Genomic DNA, 21,359 nt, shown 5'->3' with positions numbered 1-21,359 from the left:
GGAAGCGAATATATACTTTTTAGTCTGTGGCAGTAGAATTAAGGTAAATGAGCACATTTTTTTTCAGCAGATCTGCAACATTCTCATTCAAGCTGTTAGGTGTATGTTCTTGGAAAGTACAATCAACAATTTGTGATGCATCTGTCACCTGAGTGCACATCATAAGATTATGTAAATCTAAATTAATGTATGTAATGGCTGCCAATGTTTAATAAGCATGTAATTGAAAGCTAGTGTAATAAATCTTATTAACCTGTTTCTATCCGATCCGGTACTTGGTCATACTCAAGTGTGTAATCCACCGGAAGACCTTTGTTAGTCAGTAAAGCCATCTGCCTTGACTTTGAAGGTTGTATTGGCTAATTTTTATCTCAAATACCATTGAAGAACCGATAATGGCATTTATTATGGCCTTAACAGTCTCAATACCATTTGTCTAATTCAATAAAAGAGAATTAGTATGTCACAATTATTTATTTGTAATGTAAAACTATAATGTCGTAATGGCTAGACCCGATTTTATAAGCTTTTCCAACTTCAATTTGGATGTTTTAGTAATGCTTCAAATTTCTTCGCCAAATATTGTTATGAGGGAACTTTGTGTGTCATCTCGAATCGAGCTTTCAATTGATATCTAAAATAAATGGCTATCGAGTAAGTTCATAAATAACAAAGATGTTAAACTAATAGTATGGTAAAAAATATTAATTCATACCTCACATCTGGAGATCGAATACTGTTATTGCAATTACCACACCAATAGTGATCATCTCTATCTATCAATTTCTTCCGACAACCAGTTTTGGTGCAAGACATATAGAACGGTTGATAATCATGAACGATATCATAAATGATTGTTTTGCATGTGCAAATCTGTCCCTGCACGGAGCGTAAGTACAGTGAGAAAATTTAAATTAAAGTTAGACATTAGACAAATGTATAGTAAACTTACAACAAACTCTGCGTTCAACATCTGAATAACTTGTGAAAGAGTTTTTCTGTTTCTCAATGATATGTCCTTCATATTACGTTCAATCGATGATGACCCTTGTAGCATCGCAATACTTCTCTCTTCAAAAGTGGAGCTAAAAAAAATATAAAACATTTTGTTAAACTTAAGCAATGTATAGTTAATGGAAGTGTTTTTTTTTTTTTTTTAAATCACCTAGTTTGCAAATCCGATACTTCTGGAATGTCCAAGTTGACATAGATTTGCGTTGTGCTTGTTGAATTAAGGAAACAGTTATCTAACAAAGAAAAAAATTTAAGATTCAATAACCTAGGAAAAAATGTGCTATATAGATTAAAATATCCAATATAATCACCGTAATAGTTCCCAACAGTTAACGAAGTGACAACCAACACCGGTACGCTCTTTGCATACTTAATCACATTATCAAACAATTGTATTGCATTTTCCCAGAGATTTATTTTCAATTCAGTTCCACTGCATAGATGATATAATGTTGTGTTAATATATAGATTTGGTTATGATTTTTTTAAATTCTAAATGAGCATACATAAAATGAAAACCTAACATTCTTCAAGAAGATCTCTTTCAGCATGAGTCCTTTTCGAAACATCAACTCTGAAGCACCATCAAGTGCCCCAAACGCATCTACCACAAAATATTTAACAATTAGTTATTTCTAATGGAATTTGCTGAAGTAATTGAAGTAGTTATATTGTTGCAATTGATTACCTTTAAGATTTGTATTTGCTTTCGAAAGCAGCCTAACATTGTCAAACTCAACGAAATCAAATTTGTATAGCGGAATTTCCGGGTGAGCTTCGGAAGATCCCTTGATAATAGTGTCCCATCTGATAAGTATAATAAATTCATGTTGAATCGGGCGATATGAATCTCTTCCGTTTGCACAATGCGAAGTTTTCAATATGATATAATGGTCCTTCGTGAAGAACATTTAAGAATGTGTTTGAATGGTTTTAGGAACAATTGTTTGAATCGATCTCCCCGGCAAAAATCGAGAGCATTAAAGGCGGTTTCATATCATGGAAAACTTAATGTGCGCGAAAATGCAAACTACTCGACGACTTACTCGCTCATCAATTAGGACAACATCAAATCTCTTCCGCTTATCTTGAGTCTCTTTCTGCCTATTGGTTCCCATCTTCTCGATTACCTAACTTTAACTTGACACTTTAGAGTTTTGTCACAATTGATTACTCGAACATATTCTTCTATGGCCATGTCTAATTGCACCTCAAAGAATTAGCAGTGAAGCGAATTAGCATAGAGGAAAAATAAATAATGAATTAGCAAGGGGAAAACTTTTTGTTCTTCGCGAAGGATGCAATTGGAAATGGAAAGGCAGCCAAGAAGAGAGGGATTTGAAAGTAATGTGATCATCAATTTGTGGTACGAACGGTTCGTGTTCAACGGATGTATATCTGTTCAAATGTAGAAAACTGAAACCTCGATTCTTGGCTTTAAGGGATGTAGTTAAGCAACCGCCTTTAGATACTCTAGAAGAAAAAAGTTTGGTCGGCCTCAGATCCAAATTTTTATTTTTTCCGGATAAAACGAAAAAGTATCCACCATTTGCTTCCAAAAGATTTTTTTTGTTGTTAGGAAAATATTACTAAATAATCGGCGAATAACCTCTATAAATTTGATTCCAAAATGAATTATTACTGATTAAATACAAATAAATGTGAAAAAATATAATTCGAAAGTAATGAAATGGTTCACAAAAGCAAAAAATAGCTTATAATCAAAGGTCTCGCCTAATTTCAAGAAAAAGTTGCAGCGAAAGAAAATAAATCTAATATTGTGTTGAACGCTTTGTGAGAGAGCATCCTCGCCCAATAGTCGCAAGGAAGCCGCATCGATAGCTCTTTGATGAAAATTTGGTACCCGTGGCGGTGAAATGAACATCGGATTAGCCGCCAGCCTAGAAGCATTTTCAGCGCAGTTGTTGCCGGATATGGCGGTTATGTTGGCCTTCATATGTTGTTATCACAATTGATGGATTATGAAATGATCTCTACACGCTTCTTCATAGTGCTCTTCGGCTAGTGCATCCGTAATAGTACCGCAAGGCTAAAACAAAGGGCCCATTATAGACAATTAAATGAACAACAAAAAAATAAATAAGGAAGAGAGGAATTGTAGGGTACATTCTTAGTGGCTCAAGTCATCTAACCGAAGTTTCATTAACTTGTTGAAGAATCTATGATATGATGTAATGCAATTCTAGCTAGCATCGGACTATCAATCATAGTGTTTGCATTCACATTAAAGCATATAGAGAGGTATATATATATAAAATTAGATAAGGAATGAAGTTTATTGATGGATGATCTTACATCCATTTTAGAAAGTGTAAACACTACATATATATCAAGCTGAAATTTTACTAATAACCATAACAGCTTATAAACGGGCACATGGTTTCACTATATGGATCAAATTCATCATTATTTCAAGGGAAAAACGTAAGTATTCGCCGAGATGGAAATCATACCTTTGATCATGTAAACTTTATCGAATTGCTTAATGCTTTTGACATCTTGATCAAGCACCTTCATCATATGGTATATTGGTAGTCACCGCCTTGAAACCGAAGAACTTCAAATAATTGTTCGTAAACAGAAATCTTGAAGATGTTGATCCAAGTTCTCTCGTGCTATCCAAATTTTGACATCAATAAGTCGTGAAGACAAATTCATCGCCTTCCCTCCAAGGTTGATCCTCATTTCCATCGGTCCTCACTTTAGTGTTAGGTTGCAAAGAGCATGGTGACGCGTGCTATTATCCTAATCTTGAAGAAAACGACTCGTTGTACTTCGGCTGGCATCATCACTTAAATCTACAACAGAGGCTTTAACTTAAGTGACTCGACGCAAAAGATTGATTTCAAGGTATTCAAATATTTATTAGTTTACCAATCAAAGATACTAACGTAAGTCAAAATCCCACCTTCTTCGGTTCATACAGAATCGAGGAATTCCACTTTTACTACATTCTATATATGACACGTGTTCCTTTGGAGTTGGTTATGTCAAGTTCCATTCTTCTTTGCCTTGTTAGCATCGCTTAACGGTGCCTCTGCCTAAACTCTTGTTAGCTATGGCAAGCTCATTCAACATTGATCCCTAAACACAATGACATTCTTTGGAATGAGAGACTATCGAGTCATGAAAAAAAATTAATTTGCCAATTAGTATGCAAGAGTATTGAACATGACTTGCTAGGTTCTTCTATCAACAAAGAATAGCAAGATTTTCCTTTTCCATAGAACATTCATAGAAACCAAAGAATCCAAAATAACATAGTAATCATGCTTATAATGCCAGCTGTTTACTTTTCTCATAGTAATAATGCTTAATTTTGGAGTTCTTACTTGTTGTTTAGGGATGTTATTACTGCCACTTTCTTTCCTTTCCCAAGTTCGTGATTGATACAAAAGAAATGTGAACATAATAGTATAGTCATTTTGGATAACATCGAAAGTGTGAAAGATCCCTCCAAAGATTAGCAAGTCGGTTGCATGTGGGATATCATTTAGAGGAACATAATGATAGTTTACTCGATTACATGAGAATGCTCTTTAACAAAATGGGTAGTCAGAATACTCTAATTGCAAACAACCCGGTTTAAGCGGCTAGTCGGACATGTGATATTCTTTTGAAGTTCGCCATTAGGTTGAATGAGCTGATCCTTGTACATACAGATTACAATTTTAACCGTGAGCACCAAAATAAGATGTTTTTCCTTAAAACTCTACTTCTACCGTAAGGATCCGGATACTCAATAGTGTGTTTTAGCAAGTTAGGTTTAAACCGATACTAAGTGGTTCAAGTGTTTAACAAATAAATGAACTTCGGCTAGTCAGTACTATAATAGCAATTTCTATAATCAAACCGGTTCCACCATGTTACCTAGCTACCAAATGACCCTTGTTAGTATCAAATCTTATGCTCTCATTTGGTAGAAAGACAAAAAATGACGCCTGCACAATCTACTTTCTTTGGTGTAGTACAATGAATAATTCCAATTAAAGACAACCTTTTCCAAGTTAATCTAATCTAATTTTATGAACTAAAATTTCCAACATAACAACAATAGAAAAAAAGAGAAGCAGGAGAAAGAAAACAACAAAATAAATATAAAATGTGTAAACCAAGAACAAATGATAGTAGATGTAAAATGCATCATGGCATCTTTCAACAACACCCTATTCATGTTGAAAGGTTTCTTAATTCTATTTTATACTTTTTAAAACTTCTTGTGGCTGGATGTGATGTTGATAGATACCGTAATCTAAGGTCATTATAATGGCGGGTTTTTGAGGATTTCTAGAGCTTGGAAAGAAAGGTTAAAGTGCCGCCTGATTTTTATTGTTATCTTAGGTTTCTCCAAGCCAAAGAAAATGGGCCATTTCAACGCAAAAACACCGGCCCAATTTCAAGACTCGGAAGGATGTCCCCTGACCAAATCAAGGTTATGATATGGAAGCTTGTTACGGTCTGTTTCGTGCTTCTTTCGGTGTGACCTCTTACTATTCCAATTACCATATATTTTATTGATCTAGTGTTTTGAAAACAAAATTATTATAATCGTCTCTTCGACCTACAAAACTCAAATCCTCCAAAGAATTAATAAACAAAGGAGAGAGTTCAAGAGCAAACTTCGGTCTAAACATTATGATAAATATGATGTAGACTTGGAAATACAGTTTCAAAGATTTAAAAAAGAAGCATAAATCCAAAGTTTACCTCCTGCTTCCTTTACCCTCATCTCGAAGGTTTCTTTTTCGGTCTCCTCTCGCAAACACAAATGTCCGCTCCCGCCATGAAGAACTTGTCCATCCATTTGATATTTTGCTTCCGCAACATCATCGATCCACATATGGAACAAAACCAAAGCCACGCGGCTCCTCAAGGCAAAGTAAAATTTAGCAACAATAGACACTATTGAATCAACAATACATATGATCGCAAAGTAACTTCTAACGCTTAAGATAAAACAAATGAGCCCGAATATGGGAGGGTCCAGATGATGCACGTGAAGCTATTGGTATTTTATTATAAGTTCAAAAGTAAAAGCAATCATCTACCGACCTTGCAAATGTAGTGTTTTAAGATAACTAGTGTTTTATGACATGAACATCTCAAGTTTTTTAAAATGCATCCTTGTAACAACACAAAAGCGATAATTTATTTCTCGCGACTCCAATTTTGCTTTCCTAGCAATTGATGGATAAAAGGGCATAATAACGTGCAAGAATGTGCACCAATTTTCTTCAAAAAATGGTCATCGAAATAAGAGAGTTAAAGTGACCTAGAGACATCATGTGACTGTGTGTGCATCTTTGAAGTGTGACAGGGTTTACACTCAACTACTCTTCACAAACAGGTAAAGGTCAGATAATAACCTAGCTAATCATCTGAGAAGAAGAGATCTCGATCCGGAACCAGAAGAAGAGTAATCAGAGGGGCCACCACATCTAACCTTTGCTGGGAATAGGGATGAATTCTGATCCAAACAAATCGAATAGTTTCCCAAAATCTATTGAGAGGTTTTTTTTCTCCGCTTTATCTTTTGTGTCCTTCAATTGATTCGAAGTTTGCGGAACATTCAACCATTTCACGGATAATTCCGGGGAAAACCTCTAATGCTAAACATCTGCTGAAATCAGTCGACATCTCCAATGAGAAGCCCCCACGGAGCTAAAACGGATGTTCGAAATAACCATGTGTGACCACTATCCGATGAATATGGATCAAATTGCTTTAGCGGCGACGGGAGATCATTTTCAATGACATCCATAGCAGTTTTAAAATGCTGTGGGTATTGTCCTCAATCCAGATCTGATCCTTTGCGCTGATTAATAGCAGTTGACGCCGATCCGTTCTAAACCGAAAGTGAATCAAATCACTTGACATCTACAATACGCTCAAATACATTCTATCATTATCGAATTTGATATAATTCCCTCGAGTTTGGACTCTTGAGCATATTCCCTCGCCCCCAAGATCATCCACCAAGTTCAAATTTGATCCAAAATAGTTAGATGGTAGCCACCATACCTTTTTCAACATTGTGTTGCAGAGTCGCATTTCTTTGAAATTTCTCTTAAATATCTCCTCTCTATCATAAAGTCATATTAATTTATCCGCGTATTGAGGATGTGCTCCATAGCCTTAAAAGTCTCGGCTTAACCTTCCCCTATATCCCCAGCTTTGATTCCTTTGTCAAGCACCGAGCCCCTACGAGCTTGAAGTTACAATTGAGGCATGAGCCATGTAGTCCAAAGCAATGGCATGGACACCAAAATGCATGAGCGGGCAGTGATTGTCATGAGCTCACGACCAAACATCATATTACCATGAATTCTCACTTGCCCCAGACAAAGAAATTGAGAGCAACTTGTAAGTTTGTAACTTCAGGTGGTCAAGGAATTCACTAAGAAGAGAATTGCATGGGAACATTAGGGCAAATGCCTCATACAACCATAGCCTAAACCATCTCATGAGCTTTATCAGCTTTTCCAGCCTTTCCCCATAAATCTAACAGAGACCGCATTACTGTGTTCATTTGGATCCCAATTGCTTCTTTTTCATATCTTCAAAACAGCTTTTGCTTCATCAGATAACCACAATGGCCAAGGACTTCCATCACAATGTCAGATTTGTTTATGGCTATGGCTATGTCTATGTCCTAAGCGACCGGTATCATTGCTCAATTGAAACTACCGCCCGAGGCCAAATGCGAAAGTGTTAAGTAACTGATAATCACATTTTTACCATATGAAGTCGCGAACCGCGGTCAATAGCTTTCCATATGACTAACGGTATGGGACGATGACCTGGTAGTTTTGCATGCCTAATAGCTGAGATGGTGTTAGGCTCGAATCCAATACATGCATAACATGGTTGTAGGAGTAGTATTGTTTCTACTTGCGTATCTTGCATTGATTAGGTATCTTGCATTGATTGCCATGCCAATGTGTATCGATGATATAATTCATGTTAGCAATGCCGCGATTCTCGCTAAGTCTGAAAAACACAACCGTGATCCCATCCCTCTCGGCCACCATTGACTCTATTGGCCTCTTCAGAGTCACAATCAATTGTTAATGTAACAAAAGGCGATGTGATGACTTGTATATCTTGAACAAAATCTGCAAGCTAATTTAAAAGTAAGAGGTAATCACGGGAGAATATAAAGAAAACTTATTAGATGATGGGCAAATAGAACTATACACAATTTGAATTCCAAAAGGACAATCTATCGATCGTGATGGAAACGATAAATCAAATCCGAATACACATCAACGGGTTTGTTCGGTGAAGCATAACAAATTTTGCTCTAACGATATATCTAATGGGTTATATATGCTCAGACATCACAACTCTTGCACAACACACATATCAAAACAAATCATGAACCATAGCAACAAACCTAGGAAAATACAGATCAAAGTTTTAAAAATAGCATAAATCCTAAGTTTACCCCTCGCTGCTCCGTTGTCTCTCATCTCACCGTGTTTTCCTCAAGAAACACAATCACAACTCCCTCGACATGAAGAACTTGTCCATCCATTTTGTTTAGGTCCTCCCCCTTTGAAAGAAGTATAATGCAATTAATCAACACATAATAACTTACAAAAAAGAAATCGATCCGGTTTAAGATGCTACCATAGAACTAACCCGGTTTAGTAGGTCATGTTCCTTTCAATGCAAATACCAGATAGCTTTCTCAATCAATCTATTGATATGTTTATTTTGAGACTCTAACTTGTACTATGTACGTGCACACACACAGTTCAAGAACCATTAAGCTTAAAATACTAATCACAATCACAGTTATAAGCTGATTGGAAGAAATATGATAGCCTAACATGAAAACTATATCTTGGGATAGCCCACACTTGCATGTTGAGTTGGTCTAATTTGATTTTTTTCCATCAGAAATGTGTAGTTGAAAAGCCGTAACAACAACATCGAAAGTTGTTACAGTGCACACCAACCATAGATACCATTTTGATGTATAGAAAAGCATAGTAAAGTTGTTTTCCCTCCTCCTTTATCCGGCTTGGACCAAAGAATGCAAGAACGGATTTTGCATCGGGCGGAGCTAAAAACTTTTTATATTAATTATGGTGATAGTCATGGGTTAAATGTTTTACAAATGAGACATATAGGAATAAATACATGCAATCTTCTCTGAGCTAAATTCACGAAAGAGAGCACATTATATTTCATATAGTAAAAGGTAGGGAAAAAAAGTAGAAGAATAAATAATAAAACAGGGAAAAAGTAATAATGATACAAACTATCAGAGGAACTGCGTAGAATTTAAATATTAAGAATTGCTAGTGTCATTATCTAAAAGTAGTACATTATGGGAAGAAATATTATGTAGTCATGGGTGAAATGTAAACGTTAAGAAGACACATAGGAATCATTGCATACAATTAAATATAGAAGCTAGCAGAGGAATAAACATTATTTTCTTGCAATATTAATCACTCATATCATCATCTTCTGAAAGCAACACGTCACGATACACTATATTTCTGGTATAAGTTCCAACACGCCTATTTAAGGATCCATTTTTACCAATATCTTAATGTTATTCCGTGAAACACACCTTAACAACTAACATATAGCTGCCCATGGAGAAAAACATGATCGAAGATATATACCTACGCTTCAATAGTTTGTCCTTGTGATTTATTAATAGTTAAAGCAAAACTAAGTTTTATTGAAATTGTTTTCTAGTAAAACTAAATGGCATCTGCTTCATTCACATTTGGTTTTAGAGGTATACGCTGGTATAAACTCTCGCTACCTCTAAACCGTCTCGATGAAATCTCAAAGATATATAGTATTATCATAAAAAGCCGCAGACAAATTAATCTTGTGCCATTACTGCATCCTATACTTGGATTAATATTCCTAAGAAGCATGATTGGACAACCTTTTTAAGAGTTAAACGATGCGTGGCAGGCCTCCCGTGCAATTGAATTTAAAAATTTTTGTTGATATAAGTTTTGAAGATCAGCGAACAATATCAAATGAGTAATAAGTCTTTTTCTTCCGTGGAAAAGCCCTATCACCTTATTATTAAGTTTATCAACAATATCATTTCTGTTAAAATAGCTCATTAATAATGTAATTTCATTACATCCATTAATACTTTAATGAAGGATAAACAAAATCTATTAAATCATTTATTGATTGTTCACTAGTCCAAGGCATGACAATATCATCAAAGCAATCTAATCATATTATCATCATCAATATATGGCTCATTACCATTGTCAATACGCTAAAAAAGGAAATCAAAGAAACATTGGATCGGGCTTTGCACGATATTTTGTGTTAAAGAAATTACCTCTACTTTTGTCCAAAACGATGACTTGACAACACATGCTTATCTCTTTGAGCTCTAGTAGATCAAGGACAACAGAAGAGTCCGACTTAAAATCACCACCAAGAACAATAACTTTTCCGCCAAAAGGGAGATTAGAGTCGGTGATATCTTTTAAGGTTCTATCTAACGCTTCAAATGCATGTCTATGAGCCATAGTCGCTTCATCCCATATAAGTATATCTGCATAACACAAAAGCTTGGCAAGCGCAGACCGTTTAGAAATGTTACACATTGACAATGAATCAATATTTATCGGGATGCTAAATCTCGAATGTGTAGTTCTTCCCCCAGGTAATGCAATGGCTGCAATTCCCGATGACGCTGTTGCTATTGCAATATGGTTATCATTCCTTAGAGATGCAAGAAGTACTCTATATAAGAATGTTTTACCTGTGCCTCCTGGACCATCAATGAAAAAAATAGAATCTTGTTTCTGCTGAACAACCGAACGATCTTATCAAAAGCTTGCTTTTGTTCAACATTAAGGTCCCTGCCATGAGGTCTTCATTAGGGATTTGTATAGATCTCTCCTCAATAATAAGCCGTTTAATTCAATATCTCCATCAATGTCCCCCGGCCATTTCCGCAAATCAAAATCAGAAGTGCTTTTTGTTTTTCGACAAAATATGATCAAGGTCCTTTAGAAGACGATTAATGAATAATTCAAGATACCATTTCTATTATTGGCGGAGAGTGAAGTCTTCAATCATAAATGGGTAGAATTCATCCCAAAGTTGCCTTTACTCCACTCGGGTTGACAAGAAATAAGAATGGTGGCAAACAATCTTCTTTAAAGAAAGAGGCATATGTGTACTTGCAGCCTCTCTTAAACAACTTCTAATGCTGCCATCGCGCTCAAGCAAACCCCTTCTTTCAGCCGATTTTTAAAAGTACCAACAGACACACCATTAAATGTTAGCAAATCATTGAAAGAAGTTGGACCTCTCACATGTAACAATAACAGACGAATAATATCGCTCTCCTTCCATAGGAGAAACCGTGGGTAATCCTTCCAATTGTTCTAATGCTTATTACTTCTACTTAACCCATTCTCTACGAAAGTGGAATTCCAATAAAAGTATTCGAAACTCTAAGTAAAGATATTACGCGCTTCCTCATTAATAAGATTGGTTTTGAAAAACTCAAGAAGCATGGTTTTCAACTGCGGTTCATCATCTAATATATCTTCAATAAGTTCACCACTATAATAAGAAACTTGTTGCCTATTTGGCAAATGTATCCGCAAGGCAACAACCTAAGGAAACATGCCATTTAAAGGAAACTTATACAATCGCCAAAAAGCCTCGGGGCGTGATCCATCCGGCATTTACAAACTGTGAAATCTCATCCTCATTTGATATGGTTTAGTACTAACTCCAAATGACACTCGATCGTCCTTTATAAACATATTTATACAAATATTTAACCAAGTGATGCTTGAACAAATCTCAACATTAATATGACAGCTTATATTTTAATAGCAAATAAGGATTGTACGAACAACATTACGGTTGTCTAATGTGTATTTTCCTATACCAACATGTCTTCCATTATCACTTCATGTATGTAGCATACGACCCAGTACCATGCTAAGTCGAGAGGGTGCAAAATGACTTAGGAAATCCACTCCTACATCTACCATCTTTCATACAAACTCAAGGCCCTATTAATAGCCCACATGCATTATGCATCATATGATTTTTTACTGCACTATACAAATCAGGTTCAGTTTTGGGATCGGGAATTTCAGCAGAGACAATTTTTTCTATATCCTCAGGATTGTGTATTTTATCATTTTCATGTAGGATGATCAGAAAATGAGCATGAGGCAGACCTCTTTTCTGAAATTCTATAACATGAACTTGTGCAATAACTCGACCCAAAATATGTCTCCGAAACAAATCAAGCTTAAGTTCTTCTAAAATAGAATGGAATGTTCTAGTGGCTAAATCAGGTCTATCTTGTGTACGCTAACCAACTTCTGCTTCTCGAAAGTAATTGCATGCCAAGATGAGTTACACGCTACGCTTATAAATAAATCTGGTTTCCCATACCTCCTTACCAACGCCATTGCATCCTCGATAGCGCGATGCATATCCCGAGGGCTACCAATATGAGAAGGTGGGAGTATTATCCTTTGCCAATGTTGCCTATTCATAATAAGTGAATATTCTTAAGTTTTAAATAAATCGGCTATGTAAAATGAAGAAACCAATGTGAAGATGATGTTATTATAGAGATGAAAATATAAGGTACCTACATGTGTCTCCCCGAGTTTAGTGCATCCCCAATGCCCTGGTACAACTCGACCTAATAGTTTGTCGATTATCCCGATAAAATCTCATTTTCATCGCCTCAATTTTGACACACATGTCAACTATAAACTGTTGTAGAAGGCTTACATCCCAAAAGAAACAATGAGACTTCGTAACCGAATCTGAAAGTAGCAAATAACATGAGAATTTAGAATTTGTAATACACGGGCAATACTAATGAGCAAAAGACATCAGATAATTTAAACTGTTGATATTCTCCAACAAAAATCCTTGATAATTTGAAATTTAAAAACAAAAATCATTTCCAAATGAGAATAATGCAAAACATCATATGATTATATCAAAATAAATGATAAACCCAAGAACTCCAAAACGGGTTTCGCTTTTAACAGAGAAATGAAACTGCGCTTTGCCTATAATCCAACAAATTCCACAACAAATTCAATCCATATCTCAAAAAAGTAAACAAAGAACATTCAGCCGTATACAAAGGCATATAAAAAATTAAGGAAAAAAAAAAAGCTTTTATAAGCAAATGTAATGAACTATGGAAATTGACCGAAAAGTGTCCTTTTCTCTTCCAATCAACCCTTCCGAACACGCTTTCCACCAATTTTTAAAAAGAAATTTAATAGCAGGATGTGAATTTTAGAACATATCAACTTATTAAAACATTTTAAGTTAATTCTTATTTTAAAAAGTAAAGTCGCCAAATCATGTATATTCTTAAAATTATGACGAACCAATGAAAATAGGTCGATTGAACGCTCTCTTCTTTGATAGGAAGGATTCTAACAAATGAAAGTAATAAAAGTTAGTTGTCTAACAACAATAACATATACCACCATAGTATTGTTAAAACCAAAATGTAGCAAACCAACACAATCAAAATATCAAAGCCAAGCACATAGCTTATTTGGTTTTATGAAGTCTATACATACCGCAAAATATAATGATAGTAATCAAGGGATAACTTATTCTTCTTGTATTGCTACGATGCACACCCAAGTCCCAACCATATTCACCAAAAGGCAACATTAAAGGATATTGTAACGGATCATAATATCCAAATGTATCCTCGATTTGTCTGAGCTGGCCCCGATTGTTTTGAACAATAATATCTCTTGGCTCCAATCCTTCCGATCATTATCTCCAATCAATATTGCAGCGACTTGGCGATGCCGCTGGTAATGCATGATCTCGGCGATCGGGCTTCAACTCTTTATAATAAGTCGACAATTTTGGTAAATCATCTCTTTGGCCGAAGTTGTCCAACACGCCCAACAAAGGGTTATTACAGCTTGTCAAGGATATTTGTTAGCGATATATAACATTCGCTCGCGCCGAAGGCTTGGTTTTCAAAGATGCCGATTTTCTACCTCATGATCAATGTCGATATATACATCCGTAGAAATACCTTGGCCTTCACTGTAGGCAGAGGCGAGGATCGCCAATCCTATGATAAATAGACGCCTTGCACACTAAATGAGTATAATGCCATCCCGGCCCATTTGCAAGATCTTGATCAAAATCAACTCCCATTGAAGTAAATGCAAATATATGGTTGTACGAACGGATATTTTCTCCTAAATGTTGCCTAAGGTCATCCCCATCCCAAACAAATGAACTAATTCAGGTGGCGCAGCTTGGTCTCGTAGATTTATTCTTCCTTTGAGCAACATATTTCAAATGGGTTTCATGAACTTAATCGTTAGGGCTCCACAGCCGCTGCAAAATTCTAGGCGAGGTAAAATGTATGTTTCAAAGTCTTCGTGTTGAACAAAAATCCCCGCACATCTATAAAACCCGTTTATCCTTGAAGGTATTTGTGATCGAATTGGTGCCGATGTTGTAGGAGTGTTAACATCCCGATAATCTGCAGGCATTGTAAAATGCGCTTAACTCAAACAATGAAAAATAAAAAGTAGAAAACATAATGTCGAGGAGTGTTAACATCCCGATAATCCGTAGACTTTGTAAACAAAGTGCTTAACTCAAAACTATGATAAAATAAAAGCGTAAAACATAATTAAAGCGTAAATCTAATTGCACTAAAATGAGAAACCAACAAAAATCAAAATCAAAACCTAATTGTACGCGATTGTTAGAGTGTTTGTGTATCTAGCCCGTCCGACGCATCGTTGGTAAGACGACACGCCGCTAGGTGTGATGCTGAAACCGAAACAAGAACGGTGACAAATGATTGTCAATAAACAAAGGCCGCCACCCACAATGTGAATACCGGCCAGATGAGTAGACGAATGTGGTGTTTGAAACCGCCTTTGATATCTATTTCTATCCCTAATACTACGCAGAGATGCCTTTTGAGTATCGCATTCGCTTTACACCCGACATCGACTCATTGTTCGTTGAAAACATGAACAAACACAAAACTGAAAATGATATAAAATAAACAAACGAAATGCTCAAACTAAGAAGGGATGAGGTTAGAAAAAGACATGTGAAAACTAACCCCGATCCATTATACAAGGTAATTCTTTTTAATAAAAAAGGAGACTGATAATAAGAGGTAGAGAAGAGAATATACAAAAGAAAAGATAAAAAAATGAAATTGATGCTTTGTAATGGGAGTTAGTAATGGATTTTAAAACATGAAAATGAAATTGAGTTTGTAATGGAGTTTTAGAAGTTAGAGATGGAGAAGGCAGAGATGGGAGATGGGTTGAAACGGTGTATTTTGCTCAAGATATTTTGAATGGAGAAGTTACCGTGTTTTTCCGCTTTTTTTTTTGGTTTTTAAGTTTGTTGTTGAATGACAAAGATACCCTTTACACTTAAAGCCTTTCTAAAATTTGGTGGGTGAAACTTTTGGGTACCCTTTTAGATTAAAAATCTTGGTATAAAAAGGAGAATACGGGACTGACTAATAACGGGGCAAGTTTTCCCATTATATATAAGATATATATATATATATATATATATATATATATATATATATATATATATATATTTTTTTTTTTTATTATTTTTTTTATGGATCCTAACTATTATGGCTTACAATGAAGCTTGGTTGGGCTGTTGCCATCAAGTCTCAGTTTCTATTTTGGTTTCTGTTACACATATGCAACTCGCAACTGCATATGCGTTACCAACTTATTGCTCTTGCATGTTGCAATAATTTCTCTTGCTATAATTGGATGTGAAGGCAATAATATCTAAAGAATCAAGTTAGACAGATCATAAGCGATTATAAACAACCATATGCATCATTACAAAAAGTGAATACTAATAGTAGACTTCAGAACTACAATATTTGTCTGGACGTACACTGATCAGACAAGATCAAATTCGCTTAACTTAATCAGTTTTATAGTTTGCATTCACTCACTACCTGACACTCAGTTCGTTTTTGGTAGGCTGTTTCACCCATAAATTTACATGTTCAGGAGTTCTAAGATTTTGAGCGACCGGGCCTAATCAAGGACGTGCCGAACTCTGATTAACAAATTTAACAGTATGGACAAACTAATTCATTTGCTTGGTGATTTCAGTTCGTCCTTGAGATAATTAGCGACCTCCAAATTTCAAAGCAAGCAGATATTCATGCACCAGCAATTACGCTTTCTTTGAAGAATACATGTCTGGGTACATAAGCAATTGCCCAATCAAATTGTCGCTGGGAGCTGATCGATTGCACTCCGAACAGGGCTACAGCTCGCCAGAAAGCACTATAGCTACAAAACTCCAGCTTAACCAAATCGGCTGGTCGTTGATCAAACTATAAACTGGGGCTACGGAAGAGTCAAATACTAATTGTTTTCCACATACTTATAGTTTTTGAATTATAAAGGAGAACCTCCGGAGCTGGCCTTCTTTCTATCTCGAAAATTCCCAGTGCATCAACTTTTTTTTTTTTTTTTTTTTTTTTCGATAAACCACTTCTTTCCATATATTTAAAATCTCATAAGAGGAGTTACAGACTCAAATACCCAGTTTGGAGGAGGTCCAATTCCTCAAGATATCTTCCTTGCCCACTTTGCCGCCATGGGCATCTCCATTGGTGTTACGGCTTATCCAAAAGAACTCGAATTGACTCATTTTTTATATTACAAACTTGAAATAAATCTAAAATTTTCTTCACATGTTCATCTACTTGCCAACCTAAGTTTTCCTCATTCCCTCGCAAGCACGCCCATCAACTGACGACATTATCTCCCAAGACTATAGAGGGCCCGGCTTTAGCTTCAATTAGAGCAATTGTGACTTCGCCCATAACATTATGCCCCAGATAGTCGCTTTTGACAATTGAATTTCATGTATGCCCCCCAATGTACCATCCGATTTCGCAGATATTGTAATCGACGCCTCTTTATTCTCACATCCTCTAAAAGCACCATCAAAAGAGATGAGATTCCCCGTTGCTTTATAACTCCCTATGGCGCATTAAAAAATCTAAAGTATTGTTTATGACATGACGTAAGATCCCGCCATTGGGGATGAATTGTTCTCTCAAGATAGGCTTCCGCGGATTCTCTTGACCGCTTGATTCACAATTGTGTAGAGCTCCGAAACCCGCCCCCTCTTTCTTTCAAACTTGAAGTTTGTTTCTTGCTTTCCAGATTTCATGCATCATACATAAACCATAGATACCGAAGCCCTCAGATCCTTGTCTCTCTCCCAGCCTAATGAAATCATCAAGCCAACATCCGATATCCTTTTCTTTCTTTTGCATCCGCCTCAAACTTATGTTTGATCCATACCATAGTGTTCTACTCCACTCACAACCAAAGAAAAGGTGATAATCAGGCTTCAACGTTGCCTTTCACGTAAAAAACAAGTTACATCACCCTTTAAACTTCTTTCGCGATCAAAACCTCTCCAAAGTGGGTAGACCTCCCATGTAAGCTTTTCCATGTAAAGAGTTGAGTGGTCGTGATCGCTTTTATTTTCCGTGATCCTCCTTATACTCTTTTTATTCATTCTAGAGCTCTCACCCTCCCTCATATTCTTTGGCAAGCAACTTGTAAGCAGACCTGACTGTAAGAACTCCCTTCTTATCTTTCCACTAAATGATTTTATCAATGACATTTGGTTTGATAGTTAAGGTTTTAATACAATCAGAGATAAGGTTAGGGAAACAATTCTCCTAACCTAGTAATGTCCCATTCCTCCTCGCTTTCCCTAGATAGGTCGATACTCTACGCAGTGAGGTTCAGTTGACTTTTTGGGTTTAGGTGGTTTCCTAAAATAAAGAGGTTTATCAAGAAAAAGATAACCAAGGTTCAGAAAAAGTTTTTATCCTAGAGCCATTACCAAGTAACCACATAAATCCTTCCTTTACTGACTCAACACAACACTGGAAGAATTTTTGCATCTCAACAGAATTTTCAAGTCGTGCACAGAGCAAGCAAAGGTCCAAGCAATAAAGGAGCTAAAACAAACGACTTCAATATCTTACAAAAAGATAAGAGCTTAATAAGCATAAATGCGAAGCTAAACTTGCATTAAACTAAGGTGCATCAACAGAGCTTCGTGAGTCGGGCTAAGGTCGCCATTCAAGAGACGACACATTGACTATTGACTATTTATTGCCTCTATACCAAGCATTGGACCAAGACGAACACACGTGATTTACACTCGAACCGGGCTACCTACAACATCTCCTCAACAGGACTAACTAAAGCCATCCGCCATGTCCGCCATGTCTAGTCCAAAATTTCAATACATCATACATTTCCAAAATTACTACAATTAATATTGACGGTAATAACTAGTTGGTACTTGGTGTGCTAGCTCATTTTTTTTTACAGTCACTAAGCTCCAAAACTAGAGCTAGCTACACTCACTCCAATTCAAGGCTAATAACTATAGTGACGCCCCCAGAAGGCTAGCTATCAACCAATCAGCTTGATGCCCTACTAAGGATCAAGTTCGATCTACGAACTACGATGGCAGCTCGCAATCAAAGAAGCTCAACGTAAATTAACCATAGTGACGCCTCTAAAAGGCTAGCTATCAGCCATAATGACGCCCCCAAAAGGCTAGCTATTAACAACAACGCCTCTGTGGCGCATAAATCGACTTAACACCTATGCATGGGTTAAGTTCGATTCAACCGTAGAATTGCCACCAAAGGCCAATTATCACCAAATTCAATAAAAAATACCCACAAAAAGACGTGATAAAATTGACTTAACGCCTATACAAGGGTTAAGTCCGATTCAACCGTAATTACCACTCAAAGGCTAATTATCAATCAAATCCAATCAAAGGTCTCTTTAAAAGGGTCACAAATCAACTTAACATCTACATAGTGGTAAGTTTGATTCAACTCAGAATTACCGCCAAAGGCTAATAATTAGTCAAATCCACCCACGCGACTACTTTATCTATGAACTACGGTAGACCTATCACATTAACTCGCAACAAAGCTCTAAGCAACAAATGACATCCAACCTACAAACACAGAAAATTCAATCCATAACAATCTCCATTTCAACCAGGTAAGACACGTGGTCTCATTTATTATATTTCTTTACACCACTATTCTAAAAACAATGATCTAAAAAAAGAGGGGCTGTGTTAGTATCCTCTACTCTCAACCACTCATGACAGCCCACGTGTCCAGATTCCAACCACGACCTACAAGCAATACCGACCGAAGAAGCAACCACTACGCCCTATAAGGTCATATCGCCACTACAAATGAGCATGGTTTTAGCAAATGCTTTATACCCCATCGCTTAAAGGTGCCTTTGAGCTGGCAAAGATCTGGTCGCAACGCACTAGATGGCGCTGCAAAGGCGCATAAAAAAAGCCCCAAATACTTCAAAATGCAACGCCAAAAAGTGGCGCGGCAAATGTTCCTAGTTTGTTGACGCCTATGGGCCCGCTAATACACTAATTCCGGCTGTTACTTCATTTATGAAAATTAAATTAATTGCAAATTTATTTCAAACTATTTGCAGCTTTACGCCGCAAAAGAGAGCTTGTAACAACTAGGATGGCGCTGCAAAAGTGATACCTTTTAGTCGCAATAACTAGGCATCGCGAAAAAGGCAACCTTTTGTTACACTATTTCCATTGTGGAAAGTTTGAATTTTAGCTATACATTTGACGGGGCAACAGACGCCCATAAATTTAGCAACACACCAAGTGTGGCAAAAAGTGTCTACGCTACGGTAGAATCAAATCTTTTAGCTACACCAAAATTGTTAATGATATAAATTCCGTAAAAGCACACACTTTATTTGGGACGATTTAGCATTACAAATGGTGCAATTCATATATATATACCTCGCACATTTTCATTTACATAATCCCCGCCCAAAACAATTTTATAGAACACAAGAACCCTATAACAATTCACCACAAATCATAACAAAATGAATTTCATTACTAAACCATTCGATCAATACAAAAGATCTTAAAGAATTCACATAACTATTTTTATGAAAAACATCGCCTCACATAATCTTAACAACGCTCAACTAAATTAAACGAATTATTCAAAACTAAAATTCCACAAATAATGTCTATAACATGCTAATTTGAGCAAAGATCCACTGAGCTTCTTTTTGATTCTACTACTTCGGCACCAATCAATCAATCCGCATAACAAATTAAAAAAAAAAAACGTTAAGTAAATTTATTAGAAACATTAATAAACCTAATACACACTCAAGTTGACAATGCATGTGAAACTATGCACCTCCTATATGCGTAAATTGGTGCCCAAGCCAAAAGCTTAGAAAGAACTTATCAAAGTTATAACTCGATCACATTCATGAAGGTACAGATCAAATAAGAAGACAAAAATAGCAAAAAGCTAATAGATTTTGAACTAAATTGTACATGTAAATGTCAAACCATTAAAAAACCTCGTGTCATAAAGTTATCACCAATGAAACAATAAAATAAGTAAGGCTAAACATCAAGTAAATCAAGCAAACAAGCTCAACTACAAAAAGCAGCCCAACAGATGGCATAGTCGATGTAAAGGTATCGACTTCAACCTATAATGAGATTTTTAACCCCCTGCCTATGATTTAGAGTCATAAGTCCCGCATTCCCTATTCCTTCTATCCCTTGCTAAAGGCTTAACAGCGGAATATCCTTTGTCCTAACCTTTATCCTTCGCTATTCCTTCATCCTTTGCTACTATTTAATATTAGGAGGCTCGGGAAAGAACCTAAGCACAAAACACGCGACTACCGCGAAAAGGAACAAGGGCGATGGATAGGCTAGGATCGGGAAGCTCAACCATCAACAAAAATGCTCGATGGAAGGCATTGGCTCTAGAATAGCGTTTTCTAGCCATATATGAACCAACTCTTTTAAGGTAACATATGGTGATCATATCAAGGTAGAATTAGTGCCGAAATTGACCCTATCTTTTTCAGAAGGAAAAAGTTGTTTGGCCGAACCACTATCTCTTGATTGATCCGATCATACACTTGCTTTTCCCCGCTGGATAGTTCTTTGATATTCTTTCTAACAACTATAGATTTGGAGCCAAACTAATGACCGCAGGTCAAACTGCGGTCCGGGAGACAGTAAGGAATATTCAAATGTCCTTTCTTCCAATGAGAACTAGACAAAGGCCCCATATGCTTTGGGGAAACCATTAGAAAGTGCAAAGTCAGAAACATGACCATTCAGAGGTCACCTGCCGCTTCTCGTGCGCTTCGTATGTAGAAACCGCCATGTCCAAA

General features: G+C 36.4%; 1 protein-coding gene across 1 annotated transcript; it reads right to left on the bottom strand.

The window, feature by feature from the left end:
* Positions 1-769: 769 nt before the first annotated feature.
* LOC147500322 (uncharacterized) lies at positions 770-1,925 on the bottom strand. The gene is made up of 5 exons (XM_086563629.1): positions 1,703-1,925; positions 1,534-1,618; positions 1,326-1,447; positions 1,166-1,247; positions 770-1,085 (listed from the first exon to the last, which is right to left on the bottom strand). The coding sequence occupies exons 1-5, from the start codon at positions 1,923-1,925 to the stop codon at positions 845-847; spliced, it is 753 nt and encodes a 250-aa protein (XP_086419755.1). The 3' UTR covers positions 770-844.
* Positions 1,926-21,359: the final 19,434 nt, after the last annotated feature.

The sequence above is a fragment of the Coptis chinensis genome, chromosome 5 (genome assembly GCF_015680905.1).
Source record: "Coptis chinensis isolate HL-2020 chromosome 5, ASM1568090v1, whole genome shotgun sequence".
Classification (NCBI taxonomy): Eukaryota; Viridiplantae; Streptophyta; class Magnoliopsida; order Ranunculales; family Ranunculaceae; genus Coptis; species Coptis chinensis.
This window is presented reverse-complemented; position numbering and strand designations above follow the sequence as displayed.